Source organism: Heterocephalus glaber, unplaced genomic scaffold (assembly GCF_053883595.1).
Source record: "Heterocephalus glaber isolate CG9 unplaced genomic scaffold, H.glaber_assembly_v1.0 deba00001687, whole genome shotgun sequence".
Lineage (NCBI taxonomy): Eukaryota > Metazoa > Chordata > Mammalia > Rodentia > Bathyergidae > Heterocephalus > Heterocephalus glaber.
Genome location: NW_028258412.1, coordinates 22,447,423 through 22,472,799, shown reverse-complemented (window position 1 = coordinate 22,472,799; position 25,377 = coordinate 22,447,423). Strand labels below are relative to the sequence as shown.

The window sequence follows — 25,377 nt, the reverse complement described above, 5'->3', positions numbered from 1 at the left end:
GAGATTCATGGGCCTTGGTCCAGACTGCCGAGTCTGAACTCCCAGGAATATGCCAGAAATCTGTGTTCTTAGTGAAGTGCCCTCTTATCATGAGGCAAGTCTGGGAAATATGAAATAATGAATTTAAAAGGTGATATCAGGAGAGCATTTAATCTTGCACTGAATTTACTCAGTCAGGGATGGCAAAACATCAGAGGGCAAGTGTGTGGGCCGCATGTGATGATCATCTTGATTCTGTTCTTTTTTTCTTTCTTTTTCTTTGGTACCGGGGATCAAACTCAGGTCCTTGCACTTGCGCAGCAGGCTGCGAAACCACTGAGCTAAATCCCGGCCCTTGATTCCGTGTTCTTACGGTAAGGGTTATCAGCTGGTTAAGCTAACAGCAACAACACCACTGAAGTTTAAAGAGTTACCTGCAATACTCCAGAATGAGGCTTGTGTCCATATCTACATTCTCCACAAGAGCTTTAATGAGGTTTTTCTTGGTGAGAAAATGTTGCCTAAAAGCTGGTTGAAAAGAAATCTAGAAATAAAAAGAGCAAAATGGGAAAAACCTCTCTGAACTGAAATGTTTCACAGTTGGGTAATATTATGACTTGTATTTTTACTCTGCTTTTTTTAAAAAATAAAGAAACATATCCCTATAGCTCCTCCAACTTTTATTTTTATCATCGACCAACCCAACCAGCTACTGATCTGGATTTCACATCTCTGGCTGTAAAACTCCTTAGCTGCCTTTACCTTTCATGCCTCTGAATCAGTACAATGCAGTTTCTAAGGTCAGTGGAAAGCCAGCTCCACTTCTGTGTAGGAATTAGGTTTCAAAACACATACAGTTGCATTTCTGCAGTAATTACTTTTCTGCTAAATATACTGCTTGCAAATAAAATGTTTTAAATTTTTGATTAAAAAATTAAAATAAAATTTTATCTTTTCTTTCACAAAGTCAAAAAGAAGAGCCACACTTTTCCCTACTAGACGCTCTTAAAGCATGTTATGCCTATATATACTCTTTTTTTTCCTCTTTGCTTTGTACCAAGGCTAGAACTCAGGACCTTGCCCTTGCAAGGCAGTCACAGTGCCACTGAGCCAGTAATCCCAGCACTCTGGGAGGCTGAGGCAGGAAGATGCCTAGTTAGAGCCCAGTTTGGTCAACTTAGCAAGACCTACTCTTAAAATAAAAACTAAAAAAAGGGCTGGGGATGTAGTTCAGTGCCACAGCTTTGGTTGCAATCCCCAGTACTGCAAAGAAGGGGAAAAAAAACTACCCGCCCCCCTTTAACCAAGCCAGGTATGATAGCACATGATTGTAGTCCCAGCTACTTGGGAGGCAGGGGTATGAGGAGTTTCAGACCAGCTTGGGAATCACAATGAGTCCCTATCTCAAAAAACAAAAGCCGGGTGTGGTGGTGCATACTTGTAATCCCAAGTACTGGAGAGCCTGAGGCAAAAGGATTGCTGCAAGTGTGAGGCCAGTCTGGGCTGCATAGTAAGTTAGACTATAAGTGGTTAATGTAACTAAAATTAATGAGTCGATACATACACATTTTCTCACAAAAGTAAAGGGCAATGAGATTTTTGTTTTGAATTTTGCAAATGGGTAATTATCAGGATGGATGAAACATCACAGCAATACAAATACTTACACCAAGTTTACCGAGACGAACACCCCACTGGGCATCAGTACTCAGTTCATGGAACTGAAGCCCTATTTCGATTTCCTGATAGAGACTGGCCAGCTGAGAACCCACAAGAGATATTGCCTACAAAATTAAAATAGGATTAAAAGTCCATGGCAAACAGAGTGAATTTTTCTACTCTGTTGAAACTCAACAACAAATATCATAATGTTGAGCTGAGGATGGGTATAGCATATGCTTAGCATGTGTGAGGCCCTGGGTTCAAACCCCACTACCTTCTCCCCAGCATAACTATTTCTGTGATAAGAATGTAAAATGTTGCACATTGCTTTGTACCCAGGCATTGATTCTTACACAGTATATAAGTAGTTCAGCTTGTTGTATGATGTCATAAATTTAGTCCGGCTTTCCTTTATAAGGTCAAATTTTTACCCTATAAGCAAAACCCACACACAAGGTCAATTTTAAAACAACTTCCAAAAAAAGTTTTCTATCCCTGAAACTCATCCCATATAAACAAACAAACAACAACAAAAACAGCTTCAAGGGCCTAGGGTTTTAAACCCACCAAAGTATAAGGCATGAGGTTCTCAGGCTACATACAGATTTTGAGAAATAAAAGGTATCTAAATTCTTTGCATGAAGCAATGCTTGTGACTTGTATATTGCTCACCGATGTGTCACCAGTCAAGCTAAAGCTGGTAGGAATCATATGAGTTACATTTCTTCTAAATATTTCAGACTTGCTAGTAAAGTCAATTTTTTCCCCCAAACCTTCAATATGTCAAGAATGGAAGGTGTGCTTATGACATACCAGAATTTTGTCGTAATTCTGCCACGCTTTATCTACAAGATTCCAGAGGTTTTCAAACACGTCTTTTTGAGGTAAGAGAATACAATAACCCAAAGCCAGATTGAGATCCACTAGGCGACAATTAAATACCTAAAGGAAAAAAAAGCATCAAAAGAAGCAAATTCTTCACAATCCAAACATAATTAAGGATCTTAGGCACATTTGTCACCAAACTGACTAACAGACTATAGACAGAACAAGTGTTTCATGAAGTTTTTTTGTTTTGTTTTGTTTTTGGTACCGGGGATCGAACTTGGGTCCTTGAGTTTGTGCAGCAGGCGGCAAAACCACTCAGCTAAATCTCCGGCCCCAAAGTTTTTTTGTTTTAAACAGGGTCTTATTAAGTTTGGTTTGAACTTGAAATTGTCCTGCCTCGGCCTCCTGAGTAGCTGGGATTACAAGCGGAGAAAATGGAAATCTTATACACTTTTGGTGAGTTGCAAATTGATTACAACCATTAGGTCAAACAGCACAGAATTTCCTCAGAAATTAAAAACAGAATTATCATATAATCCTGAAATCCCACTTTTGGGTATATATCCAAAGGAATTGAAATCAGGATCTTGGAAAGATGCCTACACACCCATGTTCGTTCCTGTGGCATTATTCACAATAGCCAAGAAATGGAAACAACCAAATGTTCATCAACAGCCAAATGGAAAAAGAAAACATGGTGTATACATATAATAAAATAATTAGCCTTATGAAAGGAAATCCTAATGACCTGGTGGGGCATACCTACAATCCCAGCTACCTGGAAGCATGAAGCAAGAGAATCTATCTCAAGTTTAAGGTCAGCCTGGGCAACTTAGCAAGACCCTGACTCACAATAAAATAAAAAGGGCTGGTAATGTATCAGTGATAAAGTGTTTGCCTAGCATTCGTTAGGCCCTATGTTCAATCTACAGGACCCTTCCAAAAAGAATTATATTTTAGACGTCAAATGTACAGCTTGGTGGCTACAGGGAACAATACCGTATCTTACACCTGGCATTTGCTGAGAGGGCAGATGGGAAGTGTTTTCATCACACACACAGAAGTGACTGTGTGGTGATATTCTCACACGCACTCTCAGAGTATCAAGTGGCACACCATAAACAGATACAAATGAAAAGAGGAATGAACCAGCGAAGGAACCACAACTCTTGTGCACTGTTAGTGGGACTGTAAAATAGTGGAACTGCTATGGAAAACAGGATGGATGCCCCTCAAAAAAATTAGAAAATAGGCCCAGGGATTTAGCTCAGTGGCACTGTGCCTGCCTTGCAAGCACAAGGTGTTCAGTTCAATTCCCAGTACCAAAAAAAAAAGAATTAAAAAATAGAGTAACCATATGATACAGTAAACAGTCCCATTTCTGGGTACACCCAAAAGAACTGAGAGCAGAATCTCAAAAAGACATTTGCTAAGGCAAGAGGATCGCCATGAGTTTGAGGCTAGCCTGGGCTACACAGTGAATTCAAGGCCAGCCTGAACTACATAGCTAGACCCTGTCTCAAAAAAAAAAAAAAAAAGACATTTGCACACCCATGTTTATAGTACTCACATTCCCAAGAAGTGGAAGCAACAAATGTATTCATCAGTACATGAATGGATAAACAAAATGTGGCATATAAAAACAGGTGAATATTATTCACCCTTAAGAAGGAAAGAAATCCTGTCACAAACTACAACATCAATATACTGGGAACAGCATGCTAAGTGAAATAAGCCAGTCAAAAAAAAAAAAAAAATATTGGGCCGGGGATTTAGCTCAGTGGTTCCACCGCCTGCCTTGCAAGCATAAGGACCCGAGTTTGATGCCTGGTACCAAGAAAAAAAATACCGTATGACTGCATTTACATGAGGTAATCTCTAGTAGAGACCTTCATAGAGACAGAGAATGGAACAAAAGAAATAATTGAATGAACAGATTTAACATGTAGGACTTTAAACTAACTGAAGGAACAGTGGAACACTGATCTATTGGTGCAAGACTCATTCTAAGGAAACTTTTCTCTCATATCGTGAGGAAAAGAAGGCAAAATATGTCACTGTGGTCAAAATCAGTACACCTAGACGTGTTGGCAAACCTTTTAGAGCTATCAATGATAGCAAACAGTCTGCTGCAGCACACGTGCCATAGGTTCACCACCAGTGCCCTAGACACTGAAAGTACAAAAAGGAAGAAACTTCTAGAAAAGTCTGACAGTGTCAAAGATGAGCCCTAAAGGACAGAAAAGATCCAGAGCACTGCAAAGAGAAAGGCACAGGGTTACTGCCAGGCACCGACATCATTTTGCACAGTGAAGATTTCCAGATTAGAAACTAAAGAGATGGTTATTCAGTAAAATGTCAGGGCTGGCAGACTTTTTTCTTAATGTCCACATAGTAAACATTTTAGCCTTGTAGGCCTAGATCTCTGTGGCAACCATTCATGAAAACAGCCTTAGGAGACACAGACAGTGCGTACACGACTGGGCATGGCAGTGGTCCAATAGGACTTTTTTTTACAAAAACAGATGGCTGGCAGGGCTGGGGATTTAGCTCAGGGGTTCTGCTGCCTGCCTTGCAAGCGCAAGGTCCCGAGTTCGATACTCAGTACCAAAAAAAAAAAAAAAAAGGGTGTATTGGAGTTCTCTATCATTCTTAAAATTTTTCTGAGGGCTGGGGATTTAGCTCAGTGGTTTCGCCGCCTGCTGCGCAAGCAGAAGGACCTAAGTTCGATCCCCGGTACCAAAAAAAACCAAAATTTTTTTCTGAAACTCTGAAACTATTCCCATATAAAAAAATTTGTGTGTCACAAAAAATTTTTTAAAAATAATCCAATACCCAGGGATTTAGCTCAGTGGTGCTGCCCCAGTACCAAAAAAAAAGGTAATCTGATAGAGGGTCAGGGGGGTGTAGCTCAATGGCAGTGTAACTGCCTGGCAAGCGGAAGGTTGAGTTCAATTCCTAGTACTGAAAAAAAAAAGGGAAAAAAAGTAATCTGATAAAAACTAAGCGCTCAACCAAATCATTTTATCACCAAAAGTCTATTAGAACCTTTCAAAATAAAGACTAAGGAAAATTACAATGTATGGAATGGAAATCATGACAGAAATAAGCTACAGCAGGAATCATGGGGATGCTTTAGTCCATTAAATAAATAACTGAAATCAAGGGGGTGAAAATGGAAACAATTCCCTACTATTTCATGAATGCTCAATACCATAGTGTGTTATCATAATTAACACAACAAAACAAAACATTAACAACAATGATCAGCTGTATTACAGGTCCTGAAGAAGGTTTCATGGTGAAACATGACTGCACTGAATCATAGGCACTGCTGACTGAAGTCAAAGACACACACACACACAAACAAACAAATCACAAATACTTACTTTGTGCAGTAGAGTTGTGACATTTCCTCTGATAAACACAACGGATTTTTCTTTCAATTGTGCAACAATATGCCTTGAGTTAACTAATGTGGTTTCTCCAAGTAACTTTTACAAAATAACAAAGAAAAGAATCATTAGGTCCACTTCCATGATTCACTCTGAAAAGTTGTTTCAAATATTAATTTTGATCAAATATTAATATTGATTTTATGCAAAAAGAATTAGCATTTCATTTATAATATGAGAAAGCTGGGCCTTGTATGGAGGATTGCATGGGAAGGGGTGAAAAGTTATTTTTTAAAGTTCCGTGTATCCAACTAAATTTGCTGGAAGGTAAGTTAGGTAGAACTCTTAAAGACATTGGCATAGGAAAAGACTTTACGAACAAAACCTCAGTAGCACGGGAACTAGCACAAAGAATCAACAACTGGGATCTCATCTTATTAAAAAGCTTCTGCACTGCAAGAGAAACCACCAAGAGAGTGGAGACAACCTACAATGTGGGAAAAAATTTTCAGCAGCTGTACCTTAGACAAAGAACTATCCTCTGGAATATATAAAGAACTGAAAAAAATCAGAACCCCCAAATACAAAGACCCAATTCAAAAATGGGCATATTGGGCCGGGGATTTAGCTCAGTGGTTTCGCCGCCTGCTGCACAAGCGCAAGGACCCGAGTTTGAGTCCCGGTACCAAAAAAAAAAAGGGCATCTGAAATGAACAGACATTTCTCAGACAAAGAAGTAAAAGCAGCAAATAAATATATGAAAAAATGTTCAACATCATTGGTTATTTGAGAGATGCAGATGAAAACAACACTGAGATTCCACCTCACCCCAGAAAGAATGGCTGCTATCAAGAAATCAACCAATAACAAACGCTGGCGGGGCTGTGGGGAGAAAGGAACCCTTCTCCATTGTTGATGGGAGTGCAGACTGGTGCAACCGCTGTGGAAATCAGTATGGAGATACCTCAAAGAACTGGGAGTAGAGGTCCCATTTGACCCAGCTATTCCCCTGCTGGGTATCTTCTCCAAAGAATTAAAAGAATCATACCACAGTGATATATGTGCACCCATGTTCCTAGTGGCACAGTTTTGTTTTGTTTAGTTACTGGGGATCGAATTCAGGATCTTGTGCTTGCAAGGCAGAGTGGCACAGTTTGTAATAGCTAAAGCTTGGAAGCAGCCCAAGTGCCCATCAACTGGAAACTGGATAAAGATGTGGTTTTTTTAATATAATGGAGTACTACTCAGCCATAAAGAACGAGAAACTAGAGACATTTATAGCTAAATGGATGCATATGAGGCCATACTCTTAAGTAAAATAAATAGGACACACATGTGTAAATACCGAATAGTTTCTCTAGTGTGAGAAACTGAAAGTGTGATTAAGGATTAAAATGATTAAAATGAATAATTGATAATTTGAAATAGGAAGAAAAGGTCCAAAGGGGTAGGGGTGGCAGGAGGGGAAGGAGAGAGATCAGAGTTACAGGCTGGAATCTGGAAATAATCCATATATAGATTGTGTTTAAAACTATAGGAAGAGATGCAGATAGAGACCAGGCTGGAGCTCATCAGTGGGTTGGGAAGGAAGAGGCACTGAGATCAAAGGAGAGAAGGGTGTGTTTCCAGAAGAAGCACATACAACTATGTACAGTACGCAATACTCCATAGTGTAATGACTATTATTGTTTTAGTACTTATCATAACATGCTGTGCTTTTCATCTTTTAGAGCACAATCCTACTTATATAAAAGTTTATTGTAAAACAGTGTGCTGCTATGCCAGTGGTAGCCTCATGTATCTCGTGTTTAACTGAGTATTTGGATAATATCAAGGGGCCATCACAGATGACTGATGTATACCTTCTCAGTTTGCACTTAGAAGGTGGCACTCTGTGTGGTACTTTGCGATACACACGGATGAAATTGCCTAATAACATATTTCTCAGATTATATTTCCATCACGTGCCACATGACTGTATTGAAATATAAATTTAAAAAATTTGGCCTATGTGGAGTCTACTAGATAAATAGAACTTTTTTTCCAGACCACTATTTGTTCAATATTAGTTTTGAAAATCTTTGTAAAACAAATCACATCCTTTGATGTCTTGTTAATGCTTGAGATGTTTTTTTAAATTATATGGAAAAATGTTTAAGTACTTTTCAATTTTGCTTTGGTTGAGTTCTATATATTTGAATATTATTATAGTTTTTACCCTTGCATTGCTTTTCTTTGAATAATTTTAATTTTTGTATATGTGTGTGTTTAGTGAGTGATAAAGTTATACATTTAAAAAAATTTTTTTTAAATTCTGTGTATCTTGATTGAGGTGTTAGTGATAAGATGAATACTCTGGTTGATACACTTAAACATGTGGATCTTAATTTTGTAATGTATACCTCAATGAAATAGCTTAGAAAAAGAAAATCAGCCTTGAGTACATATAAACAGAGTAGTAGGAATGAAGACAATTCCCTCTGAGTGGCAGCTTCACAATAAGCTATCAACAGGTAGTTTGTCTCACAAAATCTTTTCTGTAATGCTGTCAGGAAGTAATCTGGGCAACAAAAAAATAGTAGGATACTGTACTGAGCTTGAAGTATGAAGGATTACCAACACAACCCAGAACCTTGGATAACTCACTTCACCTTGAAGAATCTTTCTCCACATACAGAGCTGCTATAGAGACCAAGTGTGGACATGCATGTACTGGAGTTTATATCTAGATGGCCCCCCAAATCCTCATGCGTTTATAGTGAGGGCAGCTTTGGGGAAGTGACTGGATCATGGGGATGTGATACTCATTGGTGGATTACTTCACTGATGAGCTTATAGCTAAATGTGATTTGGGAGGTGAAGCCTGGTGGGAGGTGCATCACTGGGGGTGTGGCCTGGAAGGGTCTCTATCCCTCCTTCCCCCTTGATGGCTCTCTGCTTCCACTGCATGTCATCAGCTGTTTCTCCTCTGCTGTGCTCCTCTGCCATGCCGCCTTGCCTAGGAGCCAGCCAACTCCAGACTAAACCTTCACTGCATCCCTCCTCCTTTAACTTGTGGGGGTCAAGTATTGTGTCTTAGTGATAAGAAAGTAAGTAAGTGTGAAATACCTTGAACTGCACCTGAATTTTAGTACATGCTCAGCATATGTTTCTTACATTTGATACACAATCATTTCCCTTGCTATAGAGCTGAACAGGAAAGCGTGGACTCTATGTTCCTGTTTGGCAATACTTTTGTATCCTTATTTAACCTAAGTCAAAGTATTTGTTCTTGAAACTATACCTTTTCACTCAAACTGGCATTCATGAAGTTTGATACAGAATGCTGGAGACAGACACCAAAGGAACTGACTACAAATCTTAGGGCCAGCTCCCACTGGCTGGATTCCTGAAGGTTCTGAAGCAGGGCAGAGATGGAACGGATAATGGGCGAAATAAGGTCGTCTCCTGCAGTGATAAAAGGCTTGTAATATTTAGATATTTTTAAAACAAAAAATTACTGCTTTCAGGGATAGGCTACTTCTTCAATGTAGGTACAGTTATGGTATTTGTTCTCAAAATTAATTATGAGAGTTTACATGACACTGGATTTGAACCAAAAAATAACAATCCATTAGATAATGAGACACTTTGGATGAAAACCATTTCTCTGTATGGAAGAACTAAAATTTATGGAGAGATCAATACATGTCAATACTATAAGCTGAAAAAAAAAAGATACTCTAAGCCAAATCACATAATCTCCTGGAAGAATAATGAAATAACTACACAATTACACGAAGACTATCAAGTCAGATTCATACTCAGAATTTCAAGGAATTTCTGGATTATATATTTATAAAATTATCATACAGGGGCTACAGATGTAGCTCAGTGGTGCCACACCTGCCTCACAAACACAAGGTCCTGAGTTCAAATTCCAGTACTGCCAAAAAAATACATACTGTAGTTTTTTTATCCTTTTCTTTATATCCAGGACTAGGGACTGAACACAAGCCCTTCACAATGAGCTACATACCCAATCCCTTTTATTATTATTTTTTAAAATTTCTGAGACAGGGTCTCTCTAAGTTGCCCAGCTGGCCTTGAACTTGCAGTCCTCCTGTTTCAGCCTCCCAGAGTGCTGGGATTACAGGTGTACGCCACCAGTCAGCCACACTATACATTTCTGATGTCAAATACCTGCACTGATGGAGCAGTAGGGCAAACTTGTAGAATCCAAGGGGTGTCTTTTGGTTTCTACAAAAGAGAATAATAAGTTAAGTAACACTAAAATAACTGTCTGTAAAATACACAGGCCCAGATATTTATTTAAAAAAAATTTTTTTTTGTACCAGGGATCAAACTCAGGACCTTGCGCTTGTGAGGCAGGTGTGGTCCCGCTGAGCTAAATCCCCGGCCCAGGCCCAGATATTTATTTATTTTTATTTCTATAATTTAATATGCTAAAATTGAGGAAATAAGCAAGCAGGGGGATGAGAAGTGCACATCAGTAATTTTATGATTTTCTTCATTTTGATTCTATTGCTTTCTTGTTTTCAGGAGGAAAGATCTTGACTTCAAAAGTAACAAAATACTTGAGAAGCGAATTTACATCTTCCAGTTTTAAATGGTATTCTTGTACTATTTTCTCAGCAGTCCATGTTTCTGGATAAAGTTTATGATTATTGAGAAGCGTCAAGGCCTCTACAATGGAAATCTTGCCCTTGGGAACGTTCTTAATATCCATACCAAAGTGATGGCCCTTTGGCAATCTGGATTCCTTTGTCTCTTGCCATGTTTCAGAATCTTTTACCCGCAGAGGTGATACAGGATCTTTGGAATCAACATATACATCTTCCAGTAATGACAGCAGCTTTTTTTCCTAGCAATTTCTCTCTTAATTTCCGGATGGTCGCTCATCTTTCGCAGGACGTTGCGGGTGGACGGGTGCCTCAGGGCTGCAGACGGCTTCATCTGGCTGATTTCCCATTCTGTTTGGTTCTCTAAGTTGAAATTCCTAATCGCTCAAGCCACTGCAGCCCCCATGCTCTCTATAACTTGATGCACTCAGGTTCTCGACGCACATGGGTGACCTCCGGGCCCACCGGCAAGTCTGGGGTCATGCCAGCTGGGCTCCATGCCCAGATATTTAAATATGCTGTTAGCAAATAACGTTCTAAAGGAAACTGCTTTAAATATTTTTTAAGTACATGCAAAAAAATGTACAACTTGTTAAATTTCCACAAACTGAATATAGCACCATAAAGATCACAAAATAGAACATTACCAGCACCTAGCAGCCCCCTTGTTCCCCTCTGCAGTCATTACCTGCCCTTAAGAGTAAACACAACCCTCATCTCCAACAGCATGGCTTAGTTTCATACTGTTTTTGTACTTTATGTAAATGAAATAATACAGTATTATAATCATTTGTATCTGGCTCCTTTTGTTCAACTCTGCTTGTAAGATTCCACGTTTTTGTACGTAGTTCAGTCCAATCTCTACAGTTTAAATTCGTACAAAGCAGAAATATGTAGAAAATATTAAGCGAGATTTACCTGCCAGAGGGACAAATGATGAAATCAACTCATAAATTACCGGTAGCACCACCTGTGACTCAAGAACGATTCCATCTTCATTGAAGAAGTCACTGTAAGACCACTCCTCATATGGGTCCTTATGAGTTCCAAAAGAAGTCTAAATAGCGGGTTATACAGAAGACCCAAAAGTAAGTACACTGCAAACCCAAGACAGCCATCCTCACCAAGCAGAATGCAGAAGGGGATATATTAGAGCCAAGCAGCCTTAATGATTAAATACAACCATGCACAGTCAATTCTCTATCTGCAGGTTCCACGGCTACAAATTCAACCGACTGCAGATCAAAAATATTAAGAAAAATAAAACTGTGCACAACAACAAGAAACTTTTTTGGTCATTATTTCCTAAACAATCAGTATAACAAGTATTTACACAGCACATACATAGTATTGGGCATCACAAGTAATCTAGAGATTACTGAAGTATATGAGAGGATGGGTTTAAGTTACAAGAAATACTACATAACTTTATAGAAGAAATCTGAGCATCCTTAAGTTTGGTATCTGGAAGAGGGTCCTGGAACCAATTTCCCCCATGGATATCCAGGGGTGACGGTGTTCTTTTTTCTGTATATGGCTTATAAAAATGTCATTTTAAATTAAACTCTAACAAAAGAAAAATGTTGAGAAAGGCCTCTATTGAGGGCAATGTTTCAAAAGATAGTATATATTAAAGCCAATAAATGACTAGAAAAGGGAAATGGTCTCATGCTTTTAAGTAGTCTCTTGGTGTAGAATAAGAAAATGTAAGAGGTAAACTCAGTATTTTTCTAAATTGTGCATATGATATTAAAGTAGTTCATAATAGGTTGGTAGGGGTTTTGTTAAAGGAAAAAATTCAAAAGTGATTTACTTTCATTAGGATTCCACAGTCATCCATTTGGCATTGTCTGGAAAGCTCCACCGCTATTAAAGTACATTTACATAGTTCTAAAGCATCTAGTAAAAAATCTGAAAGTAGAAAAAAATCATCAAATTTCTATTTTAGATTTTTAGAATAATGAAAACAACCTTTTCATAGTTCCCACTCTAAATTCTAACAAGGGTCACAAAGTAAATAGAAAGGTCCCCACATAGCTTCTTTTTTTTTGAGACAGGGTCTTTCTATGTAGTTCAGGCTGCCCTTGAACTCACTATGTAGCCCAGGCTGGGCTCAAACTTGTGGCAATCCTCCTGCCTCAGCCTCCCAAGCACTGTGATTACACGTGTGCACCACCACACCCAGCAACATAGCTCTGACTACCCTAAATGTGGCTCAAGTATTTTCTTAAGATTGGCTTACAAGATCAGATATGGGGAGAGGAGGATTCTCCTGCAAAAGTGAGTATTGTCTACAGTCAGAAATGACACTAGTATTAGTATTCTGAATTATTTCAGGACTATAATCCCCAAAGAATCAATTACAGTTGTCCCTTTGTGAGAAGACATTCTTGTCTGCTACAGGAAGACCCAATTATTAACAGAGAGCATTTGGGAGACAAGTGTGCAATGAATCACAGAATAGAAGCCATTATAAATCTTGTCACCTGGACTGCAGATGGTAGCGGCCTGGCACGCTAGGTCATGTATCTCAGAAGGAAGATTGAGGCCCATAGGTGCTGTCACCGGGACGTCATTAGCCAACATCTGACAAATCTTCTGACACGTCAGAAACAGGAATTTCCCCGTGTCGGCGTTGCAACGATACTTAAACAAGTCTCTTTGGAGGAAAGAAGAGTGGTAACTGGAATACTCGTATGGAAAGCAAATGCATTTGCCTTTCTTGTATTAGTATATATAACCACTATCAGCAGCACATAAAAGTCTCTAAAATGTTTTCAAGGTATACAGTGTGTTTCATTTTCAAATTATTTGAAACACCACGTCAAACTCATGTCAAAACGTGGCCTAGGGCCGGGGATTTAGCTCAGTGGTTCCGCTGCCTGCCTTGCAAGTGGAAGGACCTGAGTTCGATCCCTGGTACCAAAAAAAAAAACAAAACAAAAAACATGGCCTAAACTCAATGGTTAAGTTACCTAACTCTGCAGTATTTGATATTTGCCTTTTATGCCACTATTTTCTGACACAGTAGCCCAAAGCAGGCTCCTGGGTGAAAACCCAATTGCTTTTGAAAAAAAAAAAGTATCACCAGCCCTGCACTTATTATTAAAGAAAAAAAGCAAGTGTTCCTTTCAGACAAGCTGGGATCTAGGCATCACCTGCATTTGTTCAGCACTGCTCCAATGTTCTCATTTCTTAAGGCTCTCCAGGCCAGCTCTGCCTCCAGCTCTTGCGGGGACACCTGCAGGGCGAGTGCCTGTCTGTGCAGCTTTGATGTGGTGCTCAGGCCTGGCTTATCCTGGGCATCTTCGTGAGTGTTAATGTATTGCTCACGCAGATCTGCTAGCAGGGCACTGTTGCTATAATCATCAAACGAAAGAAAGACCTCAAAGTTCTCCTGCAACAAATGTAAGCAAGACAAAGTCTCAAGTCCTGTTCAGGTTATCCAGTGTTAAAAATCATCGTTACGTTTCCAACTTCTATTTATCACCTATTCCTTGGAGACCACTTCCTTATAAATTAAGAATTTCAGATTTTTAATTTCAAGTTACAAAAGTAACAATATTATAAAAGCTCAGACAGACCGAAGATGGAGCCCAGTGGCAGTGCACTTGCCTATGTGCAAAACTCTGCGTTCAATCCCCAGTACTGAAAAAAATCAATAAAAGCTTAGAAAACAGAAAGACTTAACTACAACTCAATTTCAGCACTGCTGACATTTGGGCCAGATAATTATGTTGTGGGGAGTTGATCAGAAAGATGGAGAGATTAAGCATTTGTTTTCTGTAAGTCTATCCCAGAGGCTTAACAAACACAAAAAGTTTTGCTCTTTTCTATAACTTCGGGTTAGCTGCTAACTCCAGACCAAGCATTTATTTCCCCAACTCAATAGAAAATCCCACTGAAGCCACCAAGAAGAAGAAGACACCAAGAGGTAGTGGGGGCGAATTAAACGCTCTGCACTGATGCTGTATTGTACAGCGGGGTTCTTCGTCTCCACAATACTTGGAGAGAAAGAGTTCTTTGCTGGGGTGGGGGGGCTGTCCTGTTTGCATTACAGGACTGCTGACAGCATTTCTGTCCTCTTCTACCCAGGAGATGCCAGTAGCTCTGTCCTCCCAACAATCAAAAACAACTCCAAGGGCCGGGGATTTAGCTCAGTGGTTCCACTGCCTGTCCAGCATGTGCAAGGACCTGAGTTCGATTTCTGGTACAAAAAAAAAACCAAACAAAAAACCCACTCCAACTTATCAAATATTGTCTGGCATGAGAACAAGCTTAACTTAATAAACATTGACCATTTTCTCAGCATTTCCTTTCAATCTTTCATTAGTATTTTATGGCTGCATTGTATGATTTCATACATTACCTTTCCAATTAACAATACATAATCCCCCCTTTTCCTGTAACTAGTTTTCATCAATATAATAATTTTTTTGCTATGGTCCCCAGGTTGGACTAGAATTCCTATTCTCAAGCAATCCTGTCTTAGCCTCCTGAGTTACTGGCATGTGCCACCATGCCTGGCTATAAATATTATTACTGATGTAAGCACAGCACACATCTACAGTAAAGTCAAAATTTATAAAATGTTACAATGTTTCCAAACTAGTGCTTTCCTCCCAAAAACATTAATGATCTTTGCTGAAGGGGACTTGCCATGCAGAAAAATATACATAAAAATTAATATGAGAACTCACTACTGGTATTTACTGTAGATATGCTGTTGAAAACTCTAATTATATGTCTAATTATATGTACTCTTTACTAGGAACTACAGAACTTTTTATGTTTGAATGGACACACAAGAACTTCTGGAAGGATACACAAGAAACTGGGTACAGTGGTTGCAGCTCCTATAGGAAACTGGATAGATAGCTGGAGGGTCAGGGTAGGAGGGAAATTTAGTTTTCACTACAGGCTATACTGTTTTCAGCCTTTTTTTGGAAGAACCAAACAATTAATTCTTTATTATCTACAACATGCAGTACAGAAATATTTAAATAATAATTTAATTAATTTAAAATTTTAGTTTGGTAAATATATACTTAACATGCAGTTTACTATTTTGATCTTTTTTTCTTAGACTTTTTCAACTATGTATCATATGCCTGTACAATCTATTCAAAACTAAAATATTGCCGGGGATTTAGCTCAGTGGCTCCACTGCCTGCCTTGTAAGTGCAAGGTCCCAAGTTCAATTCCCAGTACCAAAAAACAAAAACCCAAAAACTAAAATATTACGGGCTGGGGATTTAGCTCAGTGGTTCTGCCGCCTGCCTCGCAAGCACAAGGATCCAAGTTCGATCCCTTGTATCAAAAAAAAAAAAAATAGTGTACCAATAAAAATAAAATATAAGCATGACCGAGTGTCTTCACTTTAAAGGATTAAACCACCAAAAGGTTCCTCTTCTTTTAGTGTGGACTTTTTCCCAAAGGAATGCAGTTTCCGTGTATCATCAACAGGGTTTGTAAGTTGTATAGGGTATGTACTCTTAGAATTTAATCATCTTATTTTAAGTAATGAACGTAATGAGACAATAAGCAGCAGAAACGAGGGTGCGGGAGTCGGTAGGAATTGGTGCCATTTGAGGGTCCAGTAACTGTAAATCTGGGGCAAGTTACTTAGGGTTGCTGAGCTGTGGGCTCATTTGCATAACGAAGACAACTGCTGCCCCCAAGGGTAACATGGGGACTACAGAGTCTCACAGGCCTAGAACAATAAATGCTCAATCAATGGTAGCATGGCAAACAGATACATCTTTATTCAGATGGAATTCATAGCTTCAGACTGGGTATAGTTCAGAGGTGGAGAACTTACCCAGCATGTTAAGGATTAGGCTTGAATCCCCAACATCACATGCTCATGCACGCACGCACACACCCACACACACACACAGCCACTAGATAGACCTTAAAAACAAACAAAAAACCATAGCTTTACAATATCGGTAACTTTCTTTTTTTCTTTTCTTTTTTTTTTGGTACTGGGGATGGAACTCAGGACCTTGTGCTTGCAAGGCAGGCACAGTGCCACTGAGCTAAATCCCCAGCCCATAATATCAATAACTTTCAAATTTAAAAAAGACTTGAACCAGGTGTGGTGGGGCACACCTATAATCCGAGGACTAGGGAGGCTGAGACAGGAGGATCACCAACAGTTTGAGGCTAGCCTGGACTACATAGTGAGAGTCTGTCTCAACAAATAAACAAAAAAGCCAAGACAAGAAAGAAAGGCAGAATTGCAAAAGCTAACTAATGGTCATATTCTAGACAAATTGTGCACAAAGACAGCAATTGTCTCGTGTAACAGATCTCAAACTTTTTGGTCACAGAACTCCTTTATTACACTCTTAGTTATATAATTCTACTTACATGAAATTGTGAGGGTAGGCAAATCATAGAGACAGAGGGCAGATTAAAGGGAACTGGAGGAAGAAAGCGATGAGAATTACTGCTACAAGTTTCTGCATGGAATGATGAAAAAGAAGAGAAGAGTGGGCCAGGGATTTTCAGTGGCACCGAGCCTGCATCATAAGCACAAGATCCTGAGTTTGATCCCCAGTTCTGCAAAAAAAAAGAGCTAGGAAAGTGGCATGGATCTATAAATCCAGCTACTCAGGAGGCTGCGAAAGAAGGATCTCAAGTTCTAGCCCATCCTGGACAACTTAGTGAAACCCTGTCTCAAAATAAATAAAAAAGGAGCTGGCGATGTAGCTCAGCGGTAGAGCACTTGCCTAGCATGCCCAAAGCCCTGGATTCAATCCCTAACGCCAACCCCCCAAAAAAAGAGAGGAGATGGTTGGACACCATTGTGAATGTAATTAGTGACCTTGAACTGTGTACAGAAATATAGTTAAAATGGACTTTATGTTATTATGTATTTTATTATAATATTTTTGTGTTTTTTGAGACAAGGTCTCACTATGTAGTTCAGGCTGGCCTTCAACTCACTATGTAGCCCAGGGAGGCTTGAATTTGTAGCAATTCTCCTGCCTCAGTCTCCTGGGTACCAGGATTATATGCGTGTACCACCTGTACTATAATGTTTTTTTGGTACCGGGGATTGAACTCGGGTCCTTGTCCTTGCAAGGCAGGCAGTGGAACCACTGAGCTAAATCCCTGGCCCCCAGTACTATAATTTTTAAAACAAATAATGCAATATGTCAAGAAGCCTTGAATTGTACACTTAAAAAAATTAGTTAAATGTATTACATCTCAATTGTTAGAAAGAGAGATCAAGAGGACCAGCACACAAGGTCTCTGAAGGTAAGTGGAGAAAACTTTACGGAGGGACATCTGTTAAAATCTCCTATGCATGGTTGAGGAATAACATTGGTACACAGCTCAACATCTTTACCTGTAGGCTGGCAACCACTTTAAATTGTTTCAGGATTTCTTCATATTCATCCTTCTTCTGGAGATTGTCTGCAATTAAAATTTTAAGTTAAAGCACATACGCAAATTCCACAGTTCATGTTGTGAGTGTGTGTCTCCAGACACACAAGTGTGGTAATGGTACCAGGAGGTGACCGGGTCCTGAGGGCTCTGGTTAATGGTTTACTGCAGGAGTGGATTTGGTATAAAAGCTGTCTCTCTGGCACTTGCACCAAGCTCGCTGTCCCACAGGAGCTGCGCTTGGGGCTGTTCTGAGGCAGCGAGGAGCCCTCATCAGATGCTAAGCAGAGGCCAGAGCCAGGCTCTTCATCTTTCCAGTCCCCAGAACTCTGAGCTAAATAAACCTCTAGTCTTTTTTTTTTTTTGGTACCAGGGATCAAACTCAGGTCCTTGCGCTTGCACAGCAGGCAGTGGAAACTGCTGAGCTAAATCCCCGGCCCTAAAGCTCTATTCTTACAAATCACCGTACCCAATCTCAGGAACTTGTTATGGTAATAGAAAACACGTAAAATACCACATTATCAGAATTTTTAAAAGCTGAAGTATTAATTAGCTTTGGTTCTTTAACAATTCTTTTCAGTTGCTGATACAAGACAAGTTCAAAAAGAGTTCTAAGATCTAATTTGAAAAAAAGAAATCGATTCTCTGGAGGTAGAAAAGGGTAATTAAAGAAAAATGGCAAGGGAAGGGTGATAGGGGTGAAGGGTGCAGAGGTAATGGGGAAAAAATAAGAACTAAGATACATCATGTTCAGGTACAAACACTCAAGGATAAATGTAAATGTACTGTATATCTAAAATGTACCAATTAATATATAAATAAAAAAAAAAAGTTCAAGGCCAGCCAGAGCACCATAGCAACTTAATGAACCTTCTCAAAATAAAACATAGAAAAGGCTGGAGATGTAGCTCAGTGTGAAAGCCCTAGGTTCAATTTCTAGTACCAAAAAACGTTATTATTAATAAATTAGTGTGCTGTTAATATACTTCAGAAATAAACTCATAGGAGGTACTTTTATGCCCATTTTACAGATAGAAAAACAGTCATGAAAAGGCCACAAGGGTAGTAGGTATTGGAGCCAGGACTGTGGATTCAGACAATTTGACTCTAGAGCCTATGTGTAACCATTCATGTGACCCTGCTTCACCATCTACTATATTTGGAAATATCGATTCAGATTGGAAGACCATTTCAAACTACTAACGTAGAAAAACTTTGCCAAAAAAAAAAAAATAGAAAAATGGCAATTATTCTGAAGTAAATTGTAGTTTTTCCCCCAAAAGAATTCTTTTTTCTTTCTTTTTTTTTTTTTCAGTACTGGGGATTGAACTCAGGACCTTGCATCTGTGAGGCAGGCACGATGTCAATGAGCTAAACCCCTGGCCCAAGAATTATTTTCTTAACTGTTTCAAGTTCAAATGTAAAATTTAGCCTAGTTGGGGATTTGGCTCAATGGCGCCACCATCTGCCTTGCAAGCACAAAGTCCTGAGTTTGATCCCCAGTACCAAAAAAAAATTTAGCCTCAATCATAACCAACTGATCCATGAGAAAAATGAGCAAGGTACCCCCCCAAAAAATCTAGTCTACCACTGACACATACTTACCAGCAAAAGATAAGGTGATTTTGCATGCTTTTGTTGTTAAGCTTTTGATAAAATAAGGAAGATTTTTCATGAGGAAAAACAGGTAAGGTCAATACAGAAGCAGGAAAACTGTGGGTGTGATGAAAGCTATCACTGTGCCTTGTTTGAAAGGGTGAGGTCTGGGACAAAACAATGCCAAGAGATAGAAATTACCTTTGTGAGTGTCACACAGTATTTTAAGGATGTCCACTGATGTCTTTGCCACACAGATTCTCCAGGCCCGGTCCTGGAAGGAAACATGCAAAATGAAATGCACTTCCTTTACCGACTGTGTCAGCAGGACACATGCAAACACAGAATGAGCCTGGCATGGGGAGCTGGGCTGCAGCTCAATGGTACCATGCCGGCCCAGCATGTACAAGGCCTTGGGTTCAACCCCCAGCACTGTAGACAAAACAAAACAAACAAAATCCCAAGAAATCAGAAAAAACACTGAAAGTGGTTGAAAAATGAGAGGTCCATGTTAGGAGCACAGTCTTATATAGGATAGACATGATAAGCATTAGTATGGGCTCTTCAACATCTGATTTAGAAATCTCAGAAAATGTACAAATCTCTCAACATTACAACTATACTATGATTAATAGACCCTCTTTCTTTTTTATAGAATTACTTACTCTAAACATTTGGAAACAGTCTCAGGAAAAGTTAAAAAGAACAGATGTCTAAAAAATAGCTTAAGGAACAAAAGTCTAGCCGCATATGGTGGTGCACTCATGTAATCCCACCATTTGGAAGGCTGAGGTAGGAGGATAGCCACAAGTTCGAGTCCAGCTTAGACTATATACAGCGAGACCCTGTCTCAAAACAAAAAAAATAAGTCTAATAAATAATCACTATTACTTCCAGTGGTTATTATAAAGCTTTTAAAAAGAGAGAAGGAAAAAAGGGAGAAGATGGAATCAAAGGACACTAAGTGGGTGCTGGCTGAGCTCAGTGGAGAAGCATGTGAAGCCCCAGCACGCCCCTCACCCCAGCACACATGCATGTGCACACACTGGCACATGCATGCACGTACACACAAAGAGCAGAGACAACAGATTAGACAGAGATTGAGCTGAGGCTGTACCACTTCCAAATATTGTCAGAAAAGTCATTTGTCTTAAAAACTCAACTATCCTGGATAAATGACAAAAGAAGTGAAATGGCTCTCTTTGACCATTTCTGGGTGTGAACTAAGATGATTTACCTTTATGTTGGTCTGCAGATAACATCTGACAGTAATGTCTATGTCCTGTATTTCCAAGGAAAATCCTTTATGTACAACGGCCACTTCAGTTAATCAATCTAACTCACAAATCCTGGGTTATTCATGTGGGCTAAATCAACTACTCAAAAGTAGCCATATTTGGTGGTTGTTGTTGTTGTTTTTCCTATGTAGCAAATTTATACAGAAATTTTCAGAGGACTCCAATCTAGTAGTTTTTGTTTTTTGTTTTGGTCTGGCCTTGAACTCACAGCAATCCTCCTGCCTCAGACTCTCAAATGCTGGTATCACAAGTGTGCACCACAGTGCCTGGCTGAGACAACTCTAGCACTGTAGTAAGATGGGCCAATGTTCATTCATGGGAGCCTAAGTCCATCATCCCATTGAGTAACGTGTAAGAACTGGGTTTCTTGGGCTAGGGATTTAACTCAGCAGCACAGCACCTGCCTGGCAAGTGCAAGGTCCTGAGTTCAATCCCTGGTACAAAAAAAATAAAAAAAGAACTGGGTTTCTCGCTACCTCACCTCTGTAGAATTGTCTGGCTCTTCCTGCAAGGCCAGTCGTGCCCAGATGATGACTCTTTCTGCAGTTTTCTCAGCTTCTTCGGGAGGCAGAGACCTCAGTAGGAGGAGACAGTCTTCACCCTACAAACCGGCAGAGATAAGGGTCATTAGCTTGGCCTTACCTCGTTCTCTTCTACTTCAAGATGACAAGAAAAACAGAGAAAGAACCTGACCTTACTTGCCTAGCAAGCAAGAGACCCGGGTTTAGGGGCCGGGGATTTAGCTCAGTGGTTTTGCTGCCTGCTGTGCAAGTGCAAGGACCCAAGTTCGATCCCTGGTACCAAAAAAAAAAGAAAGAAAGAAAGGTAAAGAGATATTTTGATAGATTATAGTTTAGGTTTCTGTTTTGAGTGGGGGGGTACTGCAGATTGAACTGAGGGCCTCACACATGGCAGGCCAGCTCTACCACTGAGCTACATCCCTAACCCATAGAGTAAATTTAAAATACACCCAGTCAGGGATTTAGCTCAGTGGTTCTGGTGACTGTCTCATAAGCACAAGTTCCCAAGTTTGATTCCCAGTACCCAAAAAATAAAAGTAAAAAATACACCCTTAGGTATTAAAGATAAGTATACTTCTTAGGCATGCCTTTCATGATAGAATTATCATGAAAATATGAAATCATGAAATAAAAATATGAAAAAGTAAGCTAGGAACAGTGGTGCATACCTGTAATCTCAGCACTCAGGGAGACTAAGGTAAGACTACAACTTTGAGCCCAGTCTGGGCAACTTAGCAACTCAACAACTAAGCGAGACAGTGTCTCAAAATGAAAAATAAAAAAAGGGTAGGCATGTAGCTCAATGCAAAGATCCTGGGTTCAATTTCCAGGGAAAATTGAAAAAAAAATTAGATAAAAAGAAATCATTAACTGCACCTAAAAAACTAACAGACCTGGAAAAAACAGCCATTTTAATAGTTTTTCATGTTGGTATAACTATACTTTGTGAAAGTCAATTTGAATAATTTGATTTGTTTCTATTTCCAGGGATTTAGTTAATAAAGGAGCCCTATGAAACAATAAACTTTCATACCTGTTCTCTATCAATCAGGTCGATAATTCTTAAACTGTAGATTTCATCATCAGACAACCTATACCCTTGGGCCACCTTTAAAGCATCTTCTAAGGAAGATGGGACATCTTGTTTGAGAATGTATCTGACCACCCTCTGAAACAGAGACAATATGCGCTTTGCTCGTCATGGAAGATCCCAGAGAAGCCAGGAATCACTGGCTCATCAGGAAAAAAGCCATACAATTAAAATAATGCAGCAAAAAACTAAACTGTATGAAAGATGAAAACATGATTTATATTCTGAATTTTGGGTTATTCCTGTCATTCTTTCTTAGCTTAAGTTACAATTTGCTGCCCTTAATACTTTCATAAATAAACACCCTATTTACAATGTACCTAACAAAAGAAAAGTAGTGGAGAATCTACTTCTACTGACTTTTTTTTCTACTAACTTTTTAGAATATAAAATCTTCATTAAATTTCCTGTGTTGCCCAAGAAATAGAAAAAAAGATCCTTCAACTAGTGAACTTACCATTATTTCATTGTTTAAGAGATTCACTTCTCTTATTCCATAGCCTCGTAAAAGTTTCTTCATTTCCATTAGTTTGTAACTCTCCTGTAATAACTTCACTCTGAAAGTAAACTTATTGGTATTAGCATGGATTGTCTTTTTTTTTTTTTTGAGACAGGGTCTCGCTATGGAGACCAGCCTGGCCTTAAAACTCACTGTGTAGCCCAGGTGGCCTCAAACTCTCGGCGACCCTCTTCCTCAATCTCCTGAGTACTGGGATTACAGGCATGTGCTACCATGCCCAGCTGGATCATCTTTTTAATGAAATGCTATGGGATGGAGTCAATGAAAAACACAACTGAAGTCGGGAATGGTGGCACAAACCTGTAATCCCAGCACTCGGGAGGCAGAGGACCACTGTCAATTCAAAGCCAGCCTGGGATACATAGAGAGACCCTGTCTCAAAAAAAAAACAACAAAAAAATGCAACTGGATGTGAAAGCTACACAGATGCAGGGTGGCAGGCGGGAACCTTACTTGGGATGGTCCATCTCCAGATGCTGCTTTACCAGTTGCTCCACCGCCGCGCTCCAAGGAACCACGGCCTTGTACATGATCTTCAGCACTGCGTCGAAGATGAGCTGCAGAGAGACCGCACGAGAACAGACGGCTCCCCAGGACCTTTCACTGCTGGCATCTACCACAGTTTGAGACTATTGCCCTTCCAACCACAAACGCGTGATTTCTTCCCATTTTCACACATGAAGACTGTTTTTGGGGGGTACCAGAGATCGAACTCGGGTCCTTCCGCTTGCAAGGCAGGCGGCAGAACCACTGAGCTAAATCCCCGGCCCCATAAAGACACTTTTATTATTTAGGTAACTTCACAAAAGTATTATGTCTGCTGAAACACGGCAGAATCATACAGTCTATGCCATTCTACAGTGGGCAGTATCTCTCTGTTTAAAAATAGTTTTCATGATTTTATTGTTTTATAATGGTAAGTAATAATAATGTAATATCATGCTAAAGGAATAGTACAACATATTGAAAACATGTCTCTGTTTGAACCACAGAAACCCTGGAGAGATCTGCACTTACTTGTCCACGGCAGTTCCTCTAGGGGGGAATGGGAATATTTCCTTTTTTTTTTTTTCAATAAAATTATGAGTGGTTTTTATTTTCTTTTTATTTCTTTTTCATACCACATAAATTCTTCATAAACTTGTCTCCTTATGATCAGAAAAAATTCTTTAAGATCCAGTGCTGAAAAGGGAAACCTGATGATCACTTATGTTACTCACATCTGCATCAGACAAGCATCCAATCACTGCCATGGCCTTTGCTTCCCAAGCTGTGTCAAAGAGGGATGTGGACTTTGAGCTACATCTCTTTAATAAATCCTAAGAAGGGATAAACATGGATATATATTCAAATATTAAAACTTCTCACTAAAAAATTGCAAACACACAAAGATAGACTTAAATTGCCTTTATGGATTCATAAAACAACAAAAACAAAATCCTATAGTCATTGAATGTGGAACAATAATTAAAAATTAAACTGGGTATGGTGGTGCATGTCTCTAATCCCAGTACTCAGGGGAGGCTAAGGCAAGAGGATCTCCATGAGTTCAAGGGCAGCCTGGGCCACATAGTGAGTTTAAGGCCAGCCTGGACAACCTGGCAAGACCATCTCAAAAAACCGAAAAGGAAATTGTCCAAACTTTAGTGCTCAATTTTTTTTTTTTTGGTACCGGGGATTGAACTTGGGTCCTTGCGCTTGCAGGGCAGGCAGTGGCACCACTGAGTTAAATCCCTGGCCCAGTGCTCAATTTTATACATGTAGAAAATGTAAAAAAAAAATCCTTAGGGGCTGGGGATTTATCTCAGTAGTTCTGCCGCCTGCCTCCCAGGTGCAAGGTCCCAAGTTTGATCCCCGGTACCAAAAAATATTTTTTAAATCCTCAGGCAGCTTGAGAACATAATGTTAAGTGAAACAAGTCAGACAAACAAGGTCAAATACTGCATGGCCTCTCTTATATGAGAAACATGGACTGGGGATGTAACTCCAGCGGCACCATGCCTGCCTGGCAAACGTGAGGCCATGAATTTGATTGCTGGTACGCAAAAAGAAACACACACACACACACACACACACTATATATATTACACAAAGAGCAAAATAGGAGCTAAATAGGAAACAGGGAGAAGTTCATATACTTTCCCAAATTACATATTCCATTGTTTTAGAAATATTTCAATATATATGCTGTGCTTCAATTATAGTACTAGTTTATCTTAGTTCACTAAAAACAAAGTTTGTGTTATGATTTGATTTTTGTTCTACGAATCTTTTTGGTTTATGTCCTGTATTGAGTAAAGTAACTATTTTGCAGGTAATGATACAGTATACTGTTATTATTCTCTTATAATTTTACTATGAAATTTTGTTTTATATTTTCATAAAAAAATTTTTTGAAAGATCTACAAATCAGATTACTTCAGCATTGTGTCTACAAAAATAATTGCTAGGCTTGGGTGCTAGAGTAT

The 25,377-nt window shown here is 39.3% G+C and overlaps 1 protein-coding gene and 1 pseudogene across 14 annotated transcripts in view; both read right to left on the bottom strand.

Annotated features, from left to right (window-relative positions):
• Positions 1-25,377, bottom strand: part of Kntc1 (kinetochore associated 1) — an 86,736-nt gene that overhangs the window by 26,087 nt on the left and 35,272 nt on the right. For all 14 annotated transcript variants that reach the window (XR_015446189.1, XR_015446190.1, XM_087198071.1 and 11 more), the window contains 17 exons: positions 24,130-24,228; positions 23,363-23,466; positions 22,847-22,946; positions 22,333-22,467; positions 21,260-21,379; positions 19,682-19,754; positions 17,847-17,914; positions 13,645-13,883; positions 12,973-13,145; positions 12,300-12,397; positions 11,405-11,543; positions 10,047-10,103; positions 9,148-9,311; positions 5,859-5,963; positions 2,455-2,583; positions 1,647-1,763; positions 414-523 (listed from right to left, as the gene is read on the bottom strand). Coding sequence is in view for 12 of the 14 variants with exons in the window: in XM_087198071.1 (XP_087054197.1) it covers positions 414-523; positions 1,647-1,763; positions 2,455-2,583; positions 5,859-5,963; positions 9,148-9,311; positions 10,047-10,103; positions 11,405-11,543; positions 12,300-12,397; positions 12,973-13,145; positions 13,645-13,883; positions 17,847-17,914; positions 19,682-19,754; positions 21,260-21,379; positions 22,333-22,467; positions 22,847-22,946; positions 23,363-23,466; positions 24,130-24,228 (2,030 nt within the window). In the remaining 2 variants the exon portion in view is untranslated. The remainder of the gene's footprint in view (positions 1-413; positions 524-1,646; positions 1,764-2,454; positions 2,584-5,858; positions 5,964-9,147; positions 9,312-10,046; positions 10,104-11,404; positions 11,544-12,299; positions 12,398-12,972; positions 13,146-13,644; positions 13,884-17,846; positions 17,915-19,681; positions 19,755-21,259; positions 21,380-22,332; positions 22,468-22,846; positions 22,947-23,362; positions 23,467-24,129; positions 24,229-25,377) is intronic.
• Positions 10,112-11,398, bottom strand: LOC101713203 (NADH dehydrogenase [ubiquinone] 1 alpha subcomplex assembly factor 4 pseudogene; annotated as a pseudogene).